Below are 22,708 nucleotides of genomic sequence, written 5' to 3' on the forward strand. Positions count from 1 at the left end.
TTTGAGCTAATGTTTTTTTTTTTTTTTTTATTAATGCATTTGTAATATAGTTTATAGTTATATTTCACTGTTTTTTTGTGGGAATATGTGTTTGAACGATTTGTTAAGTTTTTTATTTGTTTAAAAAAAAAATTCACAGCATTTAAGCTAGCAGACTTTTGCTCTCCAAGGTAGACGATTGTTATTGTGTTGTACTTAGATCCTCAATTATTTATTATTCAGAAAATTTGAGGTTAAGGTCAGGTATTTTAATTTATTTTCAAATGATAGTGCAAAACACTTGGGAATTTTATTTTGTATTCATATTTAACACTCTTTTGAAAGTGCAATCTTAGCAAGGCTATGTTTTACATTTCCTAAAATTCATTCTACAATGCATTAAAAATTCCTAATCCGATTATTCGAACTAACTAGTTGATAGATTAATCCACTACTAAAATAATCCATAGCTTCAGCACTATTACAAAGCAAGTATCTGCTTGAATACTTTGGCGGAATTTTTGTGGACTTCCATTCAGTTTTTTTTCTGAAATACACTTCATTTCGTCATTAATGCTACCAAAAACAGCACTGCATCGTCGAAAAAGGGAAGCTACTCATGTCTGGATTTGACTTAAAGTTCACTGACCTTTGTTGTGTGTTCACGTTTCACAATTGTATACTCTTCAGCTTAGACATCCAATTAGACTTAAACTTTGATAGAATGTCTGCCCATCTTGGAGAATTAGGGTGAACGGCACTTTCAAAGTCAGCTCCGCAAAGTTTCAAATTACAAGTAAGCACCGCGATAGTTTCGAGAGGTCGAGAAGAATCTGGGTTAGGGATTAAAGTGGAAGGACTGGCTTTAGAGAAATAATGTCGCCTGTAGAAGAAAGCCGTCACATGGAGGAAAGGTCAGCGGTAGAGAAAACCTCCCCGTATGTCATTCACAGCCTGAAAAGTGGCCGCTCCCCCACACTAATTTAACTCCCCACTGTCTGAGTGTGCGTCTCGGTTTGAATTCATTTGTCTCACCGCTTGAAGAAGTGTTAACACTTTAACAAAGACCACTTAAAGAAGTCATTCAGTTATTTTGTCTCAACGCACATGTTGAACTAAGACCCCGTCAATGGAATGTACAGCGGTATGAAAAAGTATCTGAAGCTTTTGGAATTTCTCCCATTTCTGCATAAAATCGCCATCAAATGTGATCGGATCTTTGTCAAAATCACACAGATTAAAAAAAAAACTGTCTGCTTGAACCAAAACCACCCAAACATTTATAGGTTTTAATATTTTAATGAGGATAGTATGCAAACAATGACAGAAGGCGGAAAATAAGTAAGTGAACCATCGCATTTAATATTTTGCAACCCCCTCTTTGGCAGCAATAACTTCATCCAGACGCTTCCTGTAGCTGCAGATCAGTCTGGCACATCGATCAGGACTAATTTTAGCCGTCTTCTCTACAAAACTGCTGTAGTTCAGTCAGATTCCTGGGATTTCTGGCATGAATCGCTGTCTTTAGGTCCTGCCACAGCATCTCAATGGGGTTCAAGTCTGGACTTTGACTTGGACAATCCAGATCGCGTATTTTGTTCTTCTGAAACCATTCTGAAGGGGATTTGGATCATTGTCTTGTTGCAGCATCCATCCTCTTTTTAGCTTCAACTGTCTGACAGACGGCCTCAGCTTTTCCTGCAAAACTTTTGAATTCATTCTTCCATTAATGATTGCAAGTTGTCCAGGCCCTGAGGAAGCAAAACAGCCCGAAATCATGACGCTCCCTCCTCCCTGCGTCACGGTGGGGATGAGGTGGTGATGTTGGGGAGCTGTTTTATTTTTCCTCCGCACATGACGTTGTGTGTTACTCCCAAACAATTCAACTTTGTTTTTATCAGTCCACAAAATATTTTGCCAAAACTTCTGTGCCGGGTCCAAGTGCCTATTTGCGAATATTAAACGAGCAACAATGTTTTTTTTAGACAGCAGTGACTTGCTCCGTGGAGTCCTCTCATGAACACCATTCTTGGCCATAGTTTTACATATCATAGTTTTACATATAGTTGATGTGTGCACAGAGATATTGGACTCTGCCAGTGATTTCTGTAAGTCTTTAGCAGACACTCGAGGGTTCTTTTTGACCCTCCTGAGTATCCTGCGCTGAACTCTTGGCGTCATCTTTGGTGGACGGCCACTCCTTGGGAGAGAAGCAACAGTGCCAAACTTTCTCCATTTGTAGACATCTTCTCTGATTGTCGATTGATGAACATCCAGACTTTTAGAGAAGGTTTTGTACCTTTTCCCAGCTTTATACAAATCAACAATCCTTGATTGCAGGTCTTGAGATAGCTCTTTTGATCAGACAATGCTTCTCATCAAGATATTTCTTTCCAGGTGTGTGTTTTATGGTGGGCAGGGGAGGTGTAAAGCACTCATCAGTGATTGGGCACACACTTGACTTAAATTGTTTGGTAAAAATTGGTTTCAATTGCTCTTAGTCTTAGGCAGAGGGTTCACTTATTTTAACCGCTTCTGTCATTATTTGCGTGCTGTCCTCATTAAAATATGAAAACCTATATGTTTGGGTGGTTAAAGCAGACACTGTCTTCCATTTGTGTGATTTTGACAAAGATCAGATCACATTTGATGGTTATTTTATGCAGAAATGTGAGAAATTCCAAAGGGTTCAGATACTTTCATACCACTGTAGGTTGTCTTACCCTGTTTTTGTCTCTGTCTTGCCGAGGCAGACGGGCAGGCTCAGGAAAAGTTCAAAGGTTAAGATTCACAGTTGACGGATAGGAAGGCTCAGCCTCAGCTGATTGCTTTTAGATTGCCGTAGTCCGACTCTTTCGAGCCGGAGGGCGGGGCAACCTCGCTTGTCCCGTTACCTCGTTTGTCTGCCGCATAACCCTAAATCTTCTCCCAGTCGCTTTCTTTAACCGCACACATTTATCCCTCTCATCCTTATCCTGATCTTTTAACTGTCTGGGATTGGACGTTTTGCCCCCATTTGATTTTGTTTAGGCTGGATTGACATCGCAAGCGTGATTGCCTCATTCCAGTTGAATGCTCATTTCCAGCCCAAATCTGCTTCCAAGTGAGAGTAGGGATGTCCCTGATGACATCATTTTCAGAGGATCAGAACGTGTGTAAAAGATGTTTTATTTCTGAATTGTAAGACCGTGTTGTTTACTGCAAACTACATGATGACAAAACACTTTTTACTTCACGTCCATTAAGTCTAGTCTAGACGGTGGAGGTTGCTCGACATCACGGCTGAGTTGCCTTTAAACTTTAGCGTACAGACAATACACGATACATACTGCAATCTTGCTAATGACAGCATTGTTAAGAAGCTCTTCGTTCAGTGATGAAGTTCAATCTGCCCCGTTTCTTTAGAGCAAAGAGGTTGGCGTGCAGCTGCAAGAGGACTTGATGAAGGTCCTGAATGAGCTTTATTCGGTAAGACAAATCAGTCTTTGGCACCTTTGGTCCAAACTTTCTGACAGGCGCGTGTCATGTTTTTAGGTGATGAAGACGTACCACATGTACAACACGGACAGCATCAACGCCGAGTCCAAGCTGAAGGAGGCCGAAAAGCAAGAGGAGAAACAGATGGGGCGCTCCGGTCGCCAAGACGACCGCCAGACGCCTCGCTCGCCAGACACGCTCGCGAGCATTAAGGCTGAGGACAAACCCATCCGTCGCTCCAGTGTCAAAAAAATTGAAAAGATGAAGGAGAAGGTGAGTAGGCAAACTTAAGCAGACAATGGAAGATTTAGTGTTAACATTCATCAGATAACTCCTTGCTCTTTTCTTCTTTTCAGAGACAAGCTAAGTACACAGAGAGCAAGCTAAAGGCCATCAAGGCCAGGAACGAGTACCTCCTTGCTCTCGAGGCCACCAACGGCTGCGTCTTCAAGTATTACATCCACGATCTCTCGGACATCATTGACGTGAGTGTGAAAACACAAGCTTGTGCATGTAACAACAGACAAAAACTGAGTTTGCAGTTCATTTTGCATGCAATGAGCGGAGTTTCGAACAAGGATTTTTTGGAAGTACCGTATTGGCCCGAATATAAGACTGTGTTTTTTGCATTGAAATAAGACTGAAAAAGAGGGGGTCGTCTTATATTCGCGGTCTAGACATTATACTCATTCACGACGCTAGATGGCGCCAGATATCATTGAAGCGATGTTCTGTCATGACAGATCTCAGCTACTAGTTTAACCAGTTTGCATTATTTTATTGCAATGTTTTTCCTTATTCAGATTTGTTTCAGGACTACAGTTACAGTTAGACTTCACTTTGATGTTTAATGCAGTTATTGCAATTTTGTTGTTTTATCACAATAGATTGGTTTATTTACATTTCAAAAACCAGAAGCCATTCATTTACGAATGTGATTGCACTTTAGTTTACATATTTAAATGTTCAGATATTAAGATTTGAATGAGGCAAAATAACATGCTTTTTCTCTCAAATATATTGTTATAATCATTTGTTTCGGATGTACTGTCATTATTTTCTGCATAAAAATTAATTTGGTGTTCAAAAAGTCGTTTCGTCAAACTTGAGTCTTGAAAAAGAGGGGTCGTCTTATAATCAGGGCCGTCTTATTTTCGGGCAAATACGGTACCTGTTACATGTGTTTTGTGGATTTGGAGAAGGCGTTCGACCGTGTACCTCAGGGAGTCCTGTGGGGGGTGTTTCGGGAGTACGGGGTACCGAGCCACTTTGGTAAGGCCTGTTCGCTCCCTGTACAACCGGAGTTTGGTCCGCTTTGCCGGCAGTAAGTCGACTACGTTCCCAGTGGGAGTTGGTTGGCCTTTGTCACCGATTCTGTTCCTAACTTTTATGGACAGAATTTCTAGATGTAGCCGAAGCGTTCAGGGGGTCCGGTTTGGTAGCCTCAGCATTGCATCTCTGCTTTTTGTAGATGATGTGGTGATGTTAGCTTTATCAAGCAGTGGTCGCCAACTTTCACTAGAGCTGGGATAAAGATAGGCACCTCCAAATCCGAGACTGTGGTCTTCAGTCGGAAAAGGCTGGCGTGCCATTTCCGGGTCGGGGATGAGATCCTGCCCCAAGTGGAGGAGTTTAATTATCTTGGAGTCTTGTTCAAGAGTGAGTGCAGGCGACAGGCGGATCGGTGAAGCATTTGCAGCGATCCCGACTTTGCACCTGTCCGTAGTGGTGAAGGAGCTGAGCCAAAAGGCGAAGCTTTTACCAGTCGATTTACGTTCCTACACTCACCTCTGGTCACGAGTTGTGGATCGTGACCGAAAGAACAAGATCCCGGATCCAACGGCCAAAATGAGTTTCCTCCGCAGGCTGTCCGGGGTCTCCAGTAGAGATAGGGTGAGAAGCTCGGTCATCCGGGAGCAGGCACGTGCAGAGGGGGGGCGGAGGGTGCTTGAGCACTTGCCTCTTTCCCCCAACATGCCCAAAGTGCCCTTTTTTTCTTTCTTGTGCTTACTGTATGTGTGTGCTGGCCAACTGTGCTGGCATACCACTGAGTACTTTACTTGAACACAGAAAACACCTTTAAAAAAAGCCGTCTGCGTGCCGCCAAGCCACCGCATAAACCACCCCCCCTGCACGCCCACTGGCTTGCTGGCCCGGCTAGTGTAGCGCTACTAGCCGGCCACACCACGGGCCTCCGCGCTGGGGCGGGGAGTACAGCCCCGTCGCTTCTGCGTCATGGCACTCCTGTGGGACATCCGGATGTCACACCCCCGCCCCAGCGCGGAGGCCAAGCGAAGATCACTTCTGAGTCGCGGCACTCCGGTGGGACCCCAATAGCCAGCCATCAGGCTGGCAGCTCTTGGTGAGGTTTCCCATGTTGAATCAAAATTAAGCGGCAGGCTCGCGGATGGAGCAACTTGAAGCAACTTTTTATTTTTTGGGTTGAAGAAACCTTTTTTTGATTGAATAAAAAAGACACAAATCTACCTCCAGTTATCGAGAAAGACATTAAGAGAGCTTTTTTAAAAAAATGAAAGCCACCGGTGAATCTGATTTTCTAAAATGTGATTTATATTTCATTATGTAGACACAAGGAGCTGGATGAGGCTACTAAAGGCAGTGGATCCTTCGTCAACTGCGTGAATAGCACAATTGGTAAAAATAACATCGTTTGAAAGGATATTCAGATATAATAGCTATAATAGCTAATATGCTGGTGGTGGCTCAGTGACCATCTGGTGTGGTTTGTTCTCAGATGAACAAGTTGAGGAAGGAAGTTTTAATGTTGAGGTTGAAGGAAGAAAAGAGGCAAAGACTGAGTCTCAGCCAGAAAGTGTTGATGACAGTGTTGATTTCTATTCACTATTACCCCCACCAATTAAAGTCTGTCACAGACCAATTATACTGTAAACCTAGTTAAAATGGAATTTATGTTGTTGTAAGGTATATCAAATACTTGTTCATGTGCCCCTTTTGATCTATGAGCACCTGCCCCACCATCGGTCTCGACACAGCCCTGTCCGGTAGGGTCGAGCCACTACTCCTCTTGCCTGGTACAGCCAGACTGTTCTGCCTGTATTTTTCAAACACTGTGAGAAATAGTCTGGGACCCAGCCCATTAACGGCCTCTCGAGCAAGGTACAAAATCAATCATCCAATCAGATTCGTTTATTTGCGTGACGTGTTCTTAACGAGTAACGTCACTCTTGCGCGCCGAAAGTCGTCACTACAACAACACAGATGGCGAACGGGAGAGCCGAGAATATGTTCCAATCCGCGGTAAAACCAGTTTTAAATGACCAAAAACACATCGAAACAAGTCATTGACAACAGTCAACATGGCTCGCGCTAGCCATGTTGAATAAACTTCTCCATTCTCCGCTCACGCTAATTACTTGATGCTTTAAAAACGTCACGTCTGCACGTTGCTGATTGGTCCACTCCGCTGTCTGTTTGCTGTGGCTTGCTCCGCCCTCGGAATTTGATCCGCCGGACGGTCGCCAGACTCAGTCGCTGGAACAGCGGTGAGTCTGGTATACCAGCCAACTACTACTCCGCATTGAGAGGAGCCAGTTGAGGTGGAGAGGTGTTCCGGGCATGTTGCCCGGGGACGACCCAGGACATGCTGGACAGACTATGTGTCTCAGCTGGCCTGGGAATAGGCTAGGGAGAGGGAAGTGTACTGCTAAGGATGGCTTTGCAGGCAGGTAGTATTAATGTCTCTGCCACAGTGTGGGACTTTTTGGATTTAGCAACAAGATAACTGGCTTTGAGGGCTTTCTGATTTCCCTTTGCAGTTTTTCTCACAAAGGCGAACAAAATAGTCCATCGACTTTTTTTAAAGCAACGAGTGTTTTGTTTGGAGATTACGTTTACGCGTTCTTGGCACCACGGCGCTGTTGGATACTTTGGTGTCCAGTATATCGACACTTGACGACTCTAATCAAATTATGTACAGTAGACGTGCTGGGGTCCGCATTGTTACGGACAGCTAGGTGGTTGATGGCTAGAAATCCGAGCAGTTCTTGAACGCGACACGAGAAATACTTCGCTCATCTGGACACGACCGAAACCTTCTACCTACTCCTTCCTTCCTACTGCAACTCTGCCCGACGATGTAAAAAAATAAATGCGATATTGGATCATTTCTCGCGGCACACCTGACGATCTCTCACGGCATGGCACACCGGGGGTATGGTGTGGCTCTGTGGTGGAGTAGTTGTCCCCCAACCCAGAGGTTGTGGGTTCGATTCTCCACCCTGATGAACTCGCCTAAGTATCCTTGAGCAAGATACTGAACCCCACATTGCTCCTGGTGCTGTGTCACCAGTAGGTAGATGGCAATGTAGTGTAAAGCGCTTTGAGTACCTTGAAAGGTAGAAAAGCGCTAAAAACTCTGTGTTAGATGACAACACATTTGATGAATGTGTTTGTGTATCCTGTCAGCTGTTTGTGTGCATAGAAAATGTGTGTGTGTTGATGATAGTGTTCTAGCTCCATGCTAATTGATGTATAAATGCAGTGCTGTGACCTGGGCTACCACGCCAGCCTCCACCGAGCCCTGAGGACCTACTTGTCAGCAGAACAGAATGTGGAAGTGTCCAAGCACACGGGTCTGGAGACCATGGAAGGTGCCGCTGAAAGTCTGGAGCCCAATGGGGACAAACAGAAGCTCATGGAGACGTACAACAACGTTTTTTGCCCACCGGCGCGCTTTGACTTCCAGTCGCACATGGGGGACACGGTAACATGTTTGATGATATAACATAACATTGGCCAAAAAAAATCTTGAACCCTTGTATTGTGTTCGAAATCTGCAAATTTTTGCTAGTGAACAAAATTTGAAAAATCTGAAAATACTTAACCTTTGTAGTATGTAGGTTTCGGCTCAAGATTGACCCGTTTTTAAGCAGTGTTGTTTTTGGCAGCCCTTTTCATTTTTGTCTTTTGGAACAAAATTATTCGTAGTCCTACTTTATCATTTAAAAATAAAATGTTCGTTTACTTTTAGTCGACGAAATCTCAAATTCTGTCTAGTTTTTTTTTTTACAAATAATCTAAATGTTTTGGTAAGATTCAAAAGTTTTTGTCCAAAAATAAAGGTTTCCTACAATTTGTTATGAAGATTGACGGACGAGCACATTGTAACGTCTACAAGGACAACCGAAACTTGGTAATGATCATACATACTGCAGGAAAACAGTAACTTGTTTTCAATTGATTACACCCACCTAACTGAGAGGTTTAGATGATGCTCACCCATAGACTTCATAATGCATTGACAGGACACGGGGGGCGGGTCTGATAAATAGGGGGCCTGCATTGTTGGCGAGGCCGTCAAAGCTGACAGAGTGGGATCACGGACAGAGCTTTTTTCGTTGAAAATTTTTGTGAATAAATGCTTAAATCCCTGAATTCTTTATGTATATGGATATAAAACAGTCTTGATTCTTGGTGAAAAGCAAAAAAAAAAAACGTGCAGTTAGCATTTGTTTTACGTAAATATTGCGAACTCTGATGCTAGTCTGTGAGTAAATGTAGCTAGCAGCCACCTGTTGTAAACAGAGCTTTTCTGGTGAAAATTCTTGTGAATAAATGCTCAAATCCCTGTATTCTTTATAGATATGGACATAAAACAGTCTCGTATCTTGAATAAAAGCAAGAAAAAGTGCAGTTATCATTTATTTTACGTAAATATTGCGAACTATGATGCTAGTCAGTCAGCAAATTAGCGGCCGCCATATGTAGACAAAGGGCTTTTTCCGTTGAAAATGCATGTGAATAAATGCTTAAATCCCTAAAAAAAAAATTACGACAGATATGTACGTAAAACAGTCTCTATAGTTGGTTCAAAGCAAAAAAAAAAAACGGGAAGTCAGCATTTATTTTACGTAAATATGCGGAAGTACAATGCTAGTCTGTTAGTGAATGTAGCTAGCGGCCGCCTGATGTAAACAGAGCTTTTCCGGTGAAAATTCTTGTGAGTAAATGCTTAAATCCTTGTATTCTTTAAAGATATGGACGTAAAACAGTCTTGATTCTTGGTTAAAAGCAGAAAAAAAAAGTGCAGTTAGCATTTATTTTACGTAAATATTGCAAACTATGATGCTAGTCAGTCAGCAAATTAGTGGCTGCCATATGTAAACAAATGGCTTTTTCCGTTGAAAATTCTTGTGAATAAATGCTTAAATCCCTAAATTTTTTATCAATAGATATGTACGTGAAACAGTCTCTATTATTGGTTCAAAGCAAAAAAAAAGTGCAGTTAGCATTTATTTTACGTAAATATTGCGACCTATGATGCTAGTCTGTCAGCAAATTAGTGGCCGCCATATGTAAACAAATGGCTTTTTCCGTTGAAAATTCTTGTGAATAAATGCTTAAATAATTTTTTTTATCAATAGATATGTACGTGAAAAGTCTCTATTCTTGGTTCAAAGCAAATAAAACGGGAAGTAAGCATTTATTTTATGTAAAGACTGCGAAGTATAATGCCAATGCTGTAGCAGCTAATTTCTCCCATTGAATTTTTTCACATTTCAAAATGCATGCATGGCATAAAAAATCTAATAATTACCTTGAATCCTCGAACACATTACTCCCGAGACAATCCTTCCTGTTTGTATGCGGTACAGCTTTCGTACTTTTCAACAGAAATCCGGCGTTAGATTGCTGCGTGTGTTTGTGAATAGCTCTTCTTGATGTGGGCGGCCCCCTACTTGAATGAGAGGCGCATTGCATGACCGATCTGACCCAGCAATACCATTATGAAGTCTATGGTGAGCCATACTGAATGCTAAAGCTAACGCGAATGCTATGCTAACGCTATGGGTTACATTTTTAGTGAGTGAAGATCACTCAGCATAGACCTTCAATGGCTGATGCAACATTGGATAGTCTCTCTTGATGTGATAAGAAAACAAATCTTAGCATGTGTTTCAAAACATACAAGCCTGAAGCACATCCTAACACTGGTCAGGATTTTGGGTGATGCATGCTGACGTACTACACATACAACAAGAAATTTTCACGCATTGGGGGCATATGACAGAAACTACAATATGTCGCGTTTTCGTCACGTTTTAGTCTCCTAGGTCACGTTTTGAGCTGGTCATCGTCACAAAAATTTGTACGTCGACGAAATATTTTCCTTATCGGCATCGATCGAAGTTTGGGTATGTGAAAAGTACCACTGATTTTTTTTTTTTTTTTCATCCCCGAACACAATATGAGGGTTAAAAACACCTTTCAGTCGTTCACCGCCTGAAGCAAAAACCTGTGCATGTGTTTGTGCGTGTAGATGGGAATTATGTGTGCTCAGCAACCACTGGAAGGTGAACTCCTCCAGAGGTGTCAGCAGCTTCAGTCCCGCCTCTCCACGCTCAAGATAGAGAACGAAGAGGTTAAGAGAGATTATTTTCCCTTTGATAATTATCATCAATATCTTGATATGTCTATGTGCCGCTCATCAGGTAAAGAAGACCATGGAAGCCACTCTGTCCACCATCCAGGACATGGTGACGGTGGAAGACTACGACGTGTCCGAGTGCTTCCACCACAGCAACAGCATGGAGTCCGTCAAGTCGACGTTCAGCGAGTCCTATCTCAGCAAGCCCAGCCTGGCCAAGAGGCGGGCCAACCAACAAGAGACGGAACAGTTCTACTTTACGGTCAGTGGCAGCTTCGAATCATCTATAGTCAAAGTGGATTTAAAGATTTACTGCACATGTTGGCATACATTAACTCGGTGTTGTTTTTGGCGGCCCTGCTAATTTTCGTCTTAGTGTTTTGGACCAAAATAAACCTAGATGGTAGCTTTGCAAAAGCGACCATCTGCATCTCAATGGCATTTCTTCGGCAACTCTGAAATGCCTGAAATCAACAAGAAGTGGCCCCAAAATGCCCCCAAATCAAAAGCAAGTTAGCTGATTGTTTTCCGAAATTTCCAGGTTCGTGGTGAATCAGTAACAGGCACACTTTTGCGATGTTTATTGATTAGAAATTGCAGAATAAATGAGATTTATTGATTACAATCCCACAAGAGCAAACAACAAGTATCAAAAACAAGCAAAAACAATGGTAACGTGACGCTAGATTTAAGTTTGTCAATCCCAGAATCCCCACGTTATCGTTACAGCACAACTAGTTGTCCCTTAGCAATGAAAATCGCCTACCGTGACAAATGAGTGGGAAGCCAGCAACACTCCAGTAAAGCGGCAAAAGGAAAAAGCTGGGCGATCCGTACGCTTAATCCACCAGTGGACTTCACGGGTCGCCCGGAAATGTCCGCTTTTGCAAGGACGCACCCCTCGGAGGCGGAGAGGCCAACTTCCGCCTCCGAGCGGCGCGACTTCGTCCAATGACAAACATTAAAGTACTTTTGGTTCAGCCCCCTTGAAAAAGGACTTTTCACATGGGACAAATGAGCTGTACTGGAACAGATGCAACAAATGGTAAATATTATGGGTGCAAAACAAGTTATCCCGTGAGATTCCCTCCTAGCTATGGAACTCAGGCGCGTACTACGGTGCAAAACAAGATTCCCTACTCAAGCGCGTCTCCTAACTATGGGAACAAGGTGAAAAACAATAGATTTTGCTACAATCTATGTCACAGAAGCAATCATACATCACAAAGGCATAATGTAATATTTTCCCCCATCACTGATGTGTACAGGAAGTGATCATGAAATGCCCTAAACTCAAATGGAAGGGAAACTTCCTGTTTATATAGTGCATTTCAGGGTTAGCCTCAAAATCAACTGGAAGTGACCCAATATACCCACCCATACAGCAAAGCTACTGTCGCCATTTTTCCAGAAATTGCATTTTCTCGTTTCAAAAATGTACAGGTAGTCCCCGGTTTACCAACGAGTTCCGTTCCTGCGCTGGCAATGTAAGCTGATTTTCCGCGCAAGTCGGAAATAACACTTTACATACCTCAAAACATCCTCTAAATAAAAAAAGTTGAATAATCCAAAAACATGTATTATACAGTCCTGGCCAAAAGTATTGGCACCCCTGCAATTCTGTCAGATAATGCTCACATTTTCCCAGAAAATGATTGCAATCACAAATGCTTTGGTAGTAATATCTTCATTTATTATGCTTGCAATGAAAAAACACAAAAGATAAATGAAAAAAAAATTAAATCATTATCATTTTACACAAAACTCCAAAAATGGGCCAGACAAAAGTATTGGCACCCTCAGCCTAATACTTGGTTGCACAACCTTTAGACAAAATAAATGCGAACAACCATCACTGAGTTTCTTCCAATGCTCTGCTGGAATTTTCGACCATTCTTCTTTGGCCAACTGCTCCAGGTTTCTGAGTTTTGAAGGGTGCCATTTTCAGATCTCTCCACAGGTATCCTATGGGATTCAGGTCTAGACTCATTGCTGGCCACTTTCGAAATCTCCAGTGCTTTCTCTCAAACCATCTTTGTCCTGCTGGAAGACCCATGACCTCTGAGGGAGACCCAGCTTTCTCTCATTACGCTGCAAAATTTGTTGGTAATCTTCGTAATACCATGCACACGGTCAAGCAGTCCAGTGCCAGAGGGAGCAAAGCAACCTTAAATCATCAGGGAACATCCGCTAAGTTTGACTGTGGGGACCGTGTTCTTTTCTTTGAAGGCCTCATTTTTTTTCCTGTCAACTCTATGTTGATGCCTTTTCCCACAAAGCTTCAACATTCTTCCAATATGTTTTTGCCTTTCTCAGGTAAGTTTTGGCAAACTCCAGCCTGGCTCTTTTATGTCTCTGGGTCAGAAGTGGGGTCTTCCTGGGTATCCTACCATAGAGTCCCTTTTCATTCAGACACCAAAAGAAAGTACAGGTTGACACTGCTGTACCCTTGGACTGCGGGACAGCTTGAACTTGTAAGGATTTTAATCAAGGTTCTTTATCCACCATCCGTACAATCTTTCCTTAAAATCTCATCAATTTTTCTTTACCGTCCACATCTAAGGAGGTTAGCCACGGTGCCATGGGCTTTACACTCATTGATGGCACTGCGCACTAGGAGTGGGAACCTCTTGGTACCTCACGATACGATTCGATTCTCGATACAAAGCTCAAGATAACGATGATCTGACGATATAGCAATACAACAATTTTCGATACACTGGTTAGGAAATCATTCTAGGATATTCTACAAAAAAACTAATAAACAGAAAAACAAGCTTCTGCTGTGAATTGGAATGATTTTTTCACTTGTAGACATCCAATCCATTTGAACGGATTGATCGTCTATTGCCGTCAGAGGCAGCCAATGCCAAGCAATGAGTAATTTTGGGCCATTTAAGGTCATTTACCTGTTGATTTTCAGTTACTTCCTGTTGATTTTGGGGTATTTTATGGGTCACTTGCTGTTCATGTTGTGTTACAAACCTGGGAATCACCCAAATGAATAGGCGGTAGAGAGTAATAAAATACACCTTGTGTCAAGTAGGGTTCATGCCCCCGATGATTTATGACTTTGACCTCTGTGACCCCGCCCCCTTTGATTGTAGTCCTTTGATCTCTATTGATGATGACAGATGATTGATGACCCCTCCCCCCTTTCTCCTTTGATCGTGGTCCTTTGATCTCTATTGGTGCTGACAGGTGATTGATGACCCCCCCCCCCCCTTATCCCTTTGATCGTAGTCCTTTGATCTCTATTGGTGCTGACAGATGATTAATGACCCCAGCCCCCCTTTACCCCTTTGATCGTAGTCCTTTGATCTCTATTGGTGCTGACAGATGATTAATGACCCCCGCCCCCGGACCCCTTTTGATCGTAGTCCTTTGATCACTATTGGTCATGGCAGATGTTTAACAACTTTGAAGTTTAGCGCATGCGTGCTAGGCGTGTTATGGGTTATGTCCGTACATGTCCCCCCTAGAAAAAAACGTAGTGTGTGGAGGGGGCGTGTTTAGCGCATGCGTGCTAATGCGTGTTCCGGGGACATGTCCGTACATGTGAATCGGAAGTAGTAGGGCGTGTTTAGCGCATGCGTGCTAATGCGTGTTCCGGGGACATGTCCGTACATGTCCTAACGAAGAATCGGAAGTAGTAGGGCGTGGCTAGCGCCTGGGCTAGTCGTAGCCAAAGCGAGCTAACCGGCATTCTCAACAAGCTACCGTGAGGGGAGCCATGATTAACGAGACGTGTGTTAACATTAGCCGGGAACGACCCAATGCGGTCACGGGTGCCCCCCGCAAAATGCAGATGTACCTAAGGCGTGTGCAATACCCGCCTAGTGAGGAGCTGGAAGAGGTTAGACCTTTACCTGACTCAGGATCATGGGGGTTCCGGTTCAACTATGCGATGGGTGAGCTGTGTTTCTTCAGTAAATATGAGGACAACGACAACATGCTGCCGGCTGACATAGGCATGCTTAATTCTAATGATTGGGGTGTTATAAAGGACCTCATACCTGGTGTGTTGGATAAGTGTTTATCTTCATCGGATGCGTGGGAAGATTTGAGCTTTGTTTGGCTCTCCAGAAATTCAAACAGTGGACGGTGGTTCTTCAGAGTGAAGATTAAGTTACAAGAGGGTTTGGAGAAGGAAGATGATCAAAGCGTCTGTCATGATGAGTTGGAATTCCAGTTAGAATCATTTAACAGCGAATGCGGAGTGTTTATGATCATCATGGCGGTCCCTCTGTTAGATTGGAATGATCTGATGAGGGAGTTCTCCGTGAGAATCTCCGCCCTCTTCCAAAGCAGCCGTCTTTGGCATAATGAGGTGGGCGTTAAAAAGGCGTTAACGTTTGTGTAGCCAACCTCGCGGTACAAAGTTATTTTTTTTAAAAAGAGAAGCCCCACCCCAACCACGCCCCCCGCCTCCAATAACACCACACCCCCTTTTCATGTATATATACCACAGATTGGCGGGGCACATAGCTCACTCCAAACCTACAACGGAGCCGCTTATATCACTTTTTTGAAGGAAACTCCATGATGCCTGGATCCAGACCGACTCGGAGACGTTTGTCCACCATCTGGACACCGTTTGAAACGGATCGTGGAGTAGTGTTTGAGGACGATATGGAATCTAATACCCCACTACTCGCCAGTACTTGGACGGAGAGCGTTACCTGTGATGGGCCTGAACTCGTCAACCCTACCGCTGAGGATGGCGAAACACAGCAAGCTGATCCTGAGCCATCATCGGCCATCGGGACGGACGATCCCCCACTACCGATGCATGCGTCAGGGGTGAGATCAGCCGCTACCAGGTCTGAGGACTCTTCACAGCCAGAGTTGACTGAGAACGTCAACCCTAACGCCGAGGATGGGGAGACACAGCAAGCCGATTCCATGCCGTCGTCCCCCCTCTGGCCGCCTGAGGCTCCACCACCTGTGCGCACTCTGCGACTCATGAAGAGGTCAGCGGATTCTGATGGCACACCAGCGGGGTCGTCTAACTCTGAAGAGACAGCCCCTCCTTCAAAGGCATCGGTAGAACCTCTCTCGGGTGAGCACCCATCCTCCCCTTTAAAAGAGACCCCGCCACTTGAGACACCCCCTCAACCACATTACTTGGCACCTTCCGAGTTCTTCAAGGAGGCGGAGGATGGCGAGCTTATTTTTCGAGAGACTCAAAAAGGTTGGCTAATGCTTAACGAATATGATTGCATTAAGAAAACAATTTACCATCTACTTAGTAGAGTGTTAGAAAAACACATGGAATCTGAGTGCTATGGTTGCCAGGTGAACCACCCCAGTCAAAAAGAGCATGCATGTCTCTATATAAACGAAGACTATTATTATAACAATCATTTCCACTTTGTGATTCGACATTTGTACACGCCAAACTTTTTTCCGAGCATCCAATTCATGCTGAACCTGTTCGAGTATAAGGCCGAGCTTAAAAAAGTGGAAACCGCGGCGGAGATAATTCTCCTGGAGCTCGAACAGGCTAAGAATATCTCTGATAAGGTCTCTGAGGTGAACGCAAATTCATTTACCACTGAAATCAAACGTGCCCTGGATCAATACTACTTTAGAGTCTGAGGATGGGGAACAACAGATCATGCCAGTCAACAGAGCCTGTTCCGACATGTAATCGGGACGAACCTTCTACAACGTGTGATCAGGACGACCCTCCCCCGACATTTGATTGGAAGGACATAGATCAGGACGACCCTCCCCCGACATTTGATTGGAAGGACATATTGGACAGAACTATTAGTTATGACTCTAACTCAACCGGAGATGAACAAGTAGAGAAATTACTGACTGTAATGCGCAAAGTTAGACCTTTGTCTAATTTGCTTTTCAATCTACCATGGGAATCTATGGTGAAAGATTGTGTAAGCGTCAGTAATCCAAGTGTAGCCACAACAGTACAAACTATTTTCAACAACTGGGATACTCAGATCACTACAGGCCATTTGAAAACTATTATCACATTGTTTGTTGATTGTATCAAATACTGTCTTGAAAATAATCAACCTTTAGACATAGAGAGAGAATTGACAGCCTTTCAAAATATTATAAAGTTAAATGTGAAACCTCATACACTAGCCGAGGCTGCATATGATATTTTCTCTTGATTGTATTGTATCAAGTATTTGTACTCCTTGTCACCATGTACTCATTAAAAAAAAAAATCTTGTGTCTCTGTGTGTCTGTATAAAATCCACAAAGTCCATGACACTAGTTCATTTATCACCATGGCTCTGAAGAGGCGTATGAAGAAGCTATACTATGACCCCACCCACCCAGCTAGTTTTGGGGGTGTGGAAAGGCTCCATCGAGGTTTGCAAGAGGAAACAGGAGAAAAAATAAACAGAGATAGAGTCAAGGATTTTTTAGCAGGCCAAGACAGTTACACGTTACATAAATCTGCCAGAATTAACTTCCCGAGGAATAGGGTTTTTGTCTCAAGAGCATTAAATCAGTTCCAATGTGATTTGGTTGATCTTCAAAATTTAGCCGAATTTAACGACGGCTTTAGATATATATTAACAGTCATCGATGTGTTTTCCAAAATGTCTTATGTCAGGACTTTAAAAAGCAAAAAGGCCTCAGAGGTGACCGAGGCATTCCAATCTGTTCTTTTAGAGAGCGGCATTCCACAGAAAATACAAACTGACGATGGACGCGAGTTTTTCAACAAGGTCTTCCAGAGGCTGATGAAAAAACATAATATTACACATTTTGCTACTGCCAGCGATCTGAAAGCGTCCACCGTCGAGAGATACAACCGGACTCTAAAGACCAGGATGTGGCGATATTTTACCGCTAAAAATACCCGTCGCTACATCGATGTCCTCCAAGACCTTGTATCGAGTTATAACGATAGTTATCATTCTAGTATTAAAATGAAACCTATCCAAGTTAACGCTGAGACTAGTCCTCAGGTTTTTCGGAATCTTTATGGAGACCTGACCTGTACAATTAGCAAAATGAAATTTAAAACAGGAGATATTGTCAGAATTTCAAAATTGCGAGGAATATTTGATAAGAAATATGAGCAAAGCTTTACAAATGAACTGTTTACTGTGAAAGAATGCCTACCACGAACCCCGCCTGTTTATAAACTGGCGGATTACGATGGAGATTTGATACAAGGCTCATTTTATGAAAGCGAACTTCAGAAAGTTAGGATAACAAAAGATCATATTTTCCACGTCGATAAAATTCTAAAGAGACATGTGATTAATGGAAAAAGACAATTCCTAGTTCAATGGAAAAATTGGCCATCAAAATTTAATCAATGGGTCGATGCGGATCAAGTTATAGACATATAAAACAAATTAACAAACGCATTCGTCATCATTCAACCTCATGGACCCGAATCTAGTTGACGGGTTCTATGTAACGCTGCCTTCAAACGCCAGTGCCTCTGTCTATACAGATAATACAATTTCCCAATACAGAGTTAACTTAGCAAGTCATATAAATTTAAATTCCAATTGGGAAGTCGCCATAACAGAGATTTCCTATCCGCATACTTGGTTCAACGTGCCAGAAGAAGAGGCATCATTTGATGTTATAGACGTTTGGCATCATGGTCGTCCCAAACCCGGCGAGAGAGTGATTACCGAATATGATGAAAGAAAAATTAAAACTCTATTCTTAACAGAAGGGTATTACAACGATCCCGAGACAATCGGGAAAGAGTTTGAAAAAATCTTGAAAGATAATTTTGAGGTTGACATTAAAATAGCATACGCCAGGAACGTGGGGAGATTTTTTTTCACAGGAACTGGGCGTTTCAGAATCCGGCTCAGGCCACCGGTATCATATATATTTGGACTCTTGGCGGACGAATGGTATACTTGTGGACCCCATTGGACCGCAGCCACGCACCCCGCCGATATTAGGGCTGGTCTTTACCATTTCTACATATACACGGACTTGATTCAACACCAAACGGTCGGCGACACCCTAGCCCCGCTACTAAGGACTATTCCAATAACGGGGGAGCACCAAGAAACAGTTTTTAAAACGTTTAACCCGCCTTACTATCTTCCACTTAACAAAAGACACATTGAGGACATAGCGATAGAAATTAAAACTGATCAGAACAAACCAGTCCCCTTCGCTTACGGCAAAGTAATTATCACGCTCCATTTTAGACCAAAGTGAGAAAATGGTGGTGTTAGCAACACACCCGGACCTTTACCGCCTAGTGGATTATTACGAAAGCCAGGCTGGAGGGGCGTTACCTGGGTTCCACGGGTCACCAATTCAATATGGAAGAGGTCTGGGTTCCATCTTTGCCAAGCTGTTCCGATTTGTAACTCCGCTCCTTAGGAGAGGTTTCAGCATGGCGAAACCACACCTCCAGACAGCCGCTAAAAACATAGCGACGGACGTCGCAGGGCGCGTGATGGAAAGGATTCAGAAAAAGCCAGATCCACAGGAAGGCTCCGGTATCATGACCCTGGCACGCAGACCTCATAAATCACCTGCAAGGAGACTCGTTAAAAGGGGGCGTCGACCTGTGAAGTCACGTAAAAAGCGTGCGAGTGCATCTAGACCGAGATCAGTTTCCAGAAGGAAGCGTCGAAGAAGCCACGCGGACATCTTCTCCTAACCCCTTCATACCAAATGGCGCTCGCACACCACCGTTCACATGAATGCACTCTGGCCGAATTGGATTTGTTTGCCCCACCCCTTACGCAATTATCGATCGAAGGGAGTCAATATGTGGAGATGCTCCCGATCTCGGCCCTTACCGAAGCTGGCCCCATCGAGTTTTTTGTTCCTGGCGATGGTTCTAAATATCTGGACCTCGCGGACACCCTGCTTCAGCTCCAATTACAGGTGACAAACGCCGATGGATCCCGTTTACCTGCGGCGGAGAAGGTGGGGCTTATCAATTACCCACTTAACACCATATTCTCCCAAGTTGATGTTACTTTGGCAGACAGATTGATATCTCAGTCCAGTTCGACACACCCTTATCGATCCATGATAGAAGCTTTATTAAACTTTTCGGACGCTTCTTTGAAGAGCCAGTTCACAGCCGGTATGTTTTTCAAAGATAAAAGTGGACAAATGGACACCACTGACCTTACTGGCGACGCTGTGAATGAGGGTTTGGTGAACCGAGCGCAGAGGGTTGCTGGCTCCAGATCATTTTATGTCATAGGCCCTCTACATGCCGACATATTTTTTTGTGAACGACTCCTGTTAAACAATGTGGACTTACGCGTCAAACTCATCAAGGCCAACAATGATTTCTGCTTCATTTCACCGGCTAACAGCGATCATAAGTTAAAAATATTGAGCGCTTCTTTATTTGTCAAAAGGGTCGCTGTGTCTCCAGCTGTTTCTCTGGGACACGAGGCTGCACTCCGCAAAGAGAACGCTTTGTACCCCCTGTCACGTATTAACGTAAAAACGTACTCTATCCCTCAACAATCTCGAACGTGTCAGCAAGATAACCTTTTCCTCGGACCAATGCCTCGTTATGTCGTAGTTGGCCTAGTTGCACACACGGCGTTCACGGGTCGTCGAGAAAGTAACCCTTTCAACTTTGCTAATTATAACATGGAGTATTTAGCTCTGACGCAGGAAGGAAGACAAATCCCCTCGAAACCTTTTCAACCACAATTTTCCGAAAGGAATGCCGCTCGCGAGTTTTATAATTTGTTTACGTCTACAGGCAGACATTTGAAGGATCTGCCTCTCTGTATTGATCACGAGGATTTCATGGACGGCTATGCTCTATATGTGTTCAATTTGAGCGCTAACGACGACACATCTGCATTATCGACTGTGTCTAACGGTAGTGTCAGATTGGAGATGAGATTCAAAGCTCCACTGCCTCACACAGTCACACTTATTGTCTACGCATGCTATGACTCTATTCTGGAAATAGACTCAAAACGGCAAGTACTGGTGGACTATTACTGAGAGATGGACGGGAGAGCCCTGGAAACTCTGATGACCCGCCTCCAGGGGAAGTTATTTGGAGGTGTCTACGCCTCTGATGAGTTAAACTCTTTAACCCCCACCCCGGCGAGACATTTTATTGTAAACACCCACCCGCGTAGCCAACCGGGGGAGCACTGGCTCGCCTTGACCTTGGAGGAGAATAATGTGGCAACATTCTTTGACGCCTATGGCCTGCCTCCAGATTTGGACTATTATCCCCCGAGTATCATCTCTTTTTTGGAAAAACACGCCAACCGAATAATATACCACACCTACCAACTACAGAACGAGCTCTCAATCGCATGTGGTCAACATTGTGTATATTACTTAATTCAGCGAGGCTGCGGCCTTTCATTTCATGATGTATTAGCTTGCTATAGCGATGACACACTTAAAAATGACTCCATGGTATCTACTTTTGTTAAACGTCATCAAATGTTTACCTATGATGCATGCTATGGTCAGCGATCATGCTCGTTGCAAAAGTTTAAAAAATGTCATTGTCTGTAAACGCTTGACTTTTTACAAACATTTTATTCAATAAATGAAAAAAAAAAACAGAATATTTTCTCGTGTGCATTACTCATTTAATCCAATCCACTTGTGAGGCGACGACCTCTCTCTCTTCGCTCTTCTTTTTTTCGGATGCGCCTTAGGCTGGTCGTTAAACTCCAAACCGTCGTCAAGTTTTAATCGTCGGAACTGTTCACGAGCATGCGGATTCGAGATGGAAGTCTCGGGGATGTTTAATTCACGCAGTGTATGCAGGAACTCATCCCAACCTCTAGGGGGTGGTATCATGACTGTTTTTCCAGTAGATGTCAGATGTTTGAGGAGATCAATCATGTGCGAGCCGATAATGGGTCTACCTCGGAATATGAATTCGTTTCGCGATGTCCAGCTTTTATCATTGTCGACAAATTTTTTTAACACAAATAGAGCGTTTTTGCGATAACTGATTGGAAAGTTTTGCACCAGATCATGCCATGGCTCCTCCTCCTTCTTTACAACCGCTCCTTCTCCATCAACGCTTGTGTTGTGTTGGTAAGTCGCTGTGGGGAGGGTCAATGTGACATTCCGAGGCTCCTTCTCCCCTTGTTTCAAAAGACTTAAGTAACGTTGCATCAGAGCTTCATACTTTTTAATTTTATCGTATTGACTCAAAGAGCGATTCTCTAGAACCTCTCTCATTTTTATATCCAGATCATGCTCGGCTTTCTGCCGAATGTTGGGCTCTGTGTTCCTCAGCCGTTCTAGTTGTTGTGGGGAAATCAAAAACATTTTGTCCGCTGTTCTGAGGGTCATGTTTATCAGTCTTTTCTGATCAAACCACCTATAACACTACCCAGGACAGGAGCCAGTGTTGCCAACAAAGGGAAAATAAAACCGCCTTTCTGCTGCAAGGCAGCTCTTTTTCTTTTCAAGCTTTTTCTCCTGTCGGCCAGTAGACGGATCACCGTCCTTTGTTTTTTCAGCTTTTTGAGTTGTGTTGACGTAAGAGGAATGTTCCCACGTACAAGGTTAAGGGCAATTTCACACAACGCTTTGACCAGACTGTCTGGACTTCGTTTCAGTATGTCCTTACGTTTCTCAGGTTTGGCCTGAAAAAGCGCTTTGAGTAGAGGGGCGTTGGTTTTTAAGAGAGTAGACATGCTAGGCCTTAGAAATATACACGGTAGGCCACTGATGAGGAAGCACACCTGTCCTCAGTCTGTATCGTTCTGGACAGTTTGGGGTGAGATCTACAATTAAGTAGCCGTGAGGTACACGTGTGGCATCTTCATAACATTCTAAAAAATACTTTTTCTTGGAAGGGAACATCTGGTTGGCCAACACACTTGTCTGCAGTTGATCTCGAGGATT

At 43.5% G+C, this 22,708-nt stretch overlaps 1 protein-coding gene across 1 annotated transcript in view; it reads left to right on the forward strand.

The window, feature by feature from the left end:
- Nucleotides 1-22,708, forward strand: part of srgap2 (SLIT-ROBO Rho GTPase activating protein 2) — a 140,984-nt gene that overhangs the window by 79,631 nt on the left and 38,645 nt on the right. The window contains exons 4-9 of the mRNA XM_057846492.1: nt 3,385-3,447; nt 3,514-3,729; nt 3,813-3,941; nt 7,979-8,200; nt 10,757-10,858; nt 10,929-11,126. Coding sequence (XP_057702475.1) covers nt 3,385-3,447; nt 3,514-3,729; nt 3,813-3,941; nt 7,979-8,200; nt 10,757-10,858; nt 10,929-11,126 — 930 coding nt within the window. The remainder of the gene's footprint in view (nt 1-3,384; nt 3,448-3,513; nt 3,730-3,812; nt 3,942-7,978; nt 8,201-10,756; nt 10,859-10,928; nt 11,127-22,708) is intronic.

Source organism: Corythoichthys intestinalis, chromosome 9, assembly GCF_030265065.1.
Source record: "Corythoichthys intestinalis isolate RoL2023-P3 chromosome 9, ASM3026506v1, whole genome shotgun sequence".
Taxonomy (NCBI): domain Eukaryota; kingdom Metazoa; phylum Chordata; class Actinopteri; order Syngnathiformes; family Syngnathidae; genus Corythoichthys; species Corythoichthys intestinalis.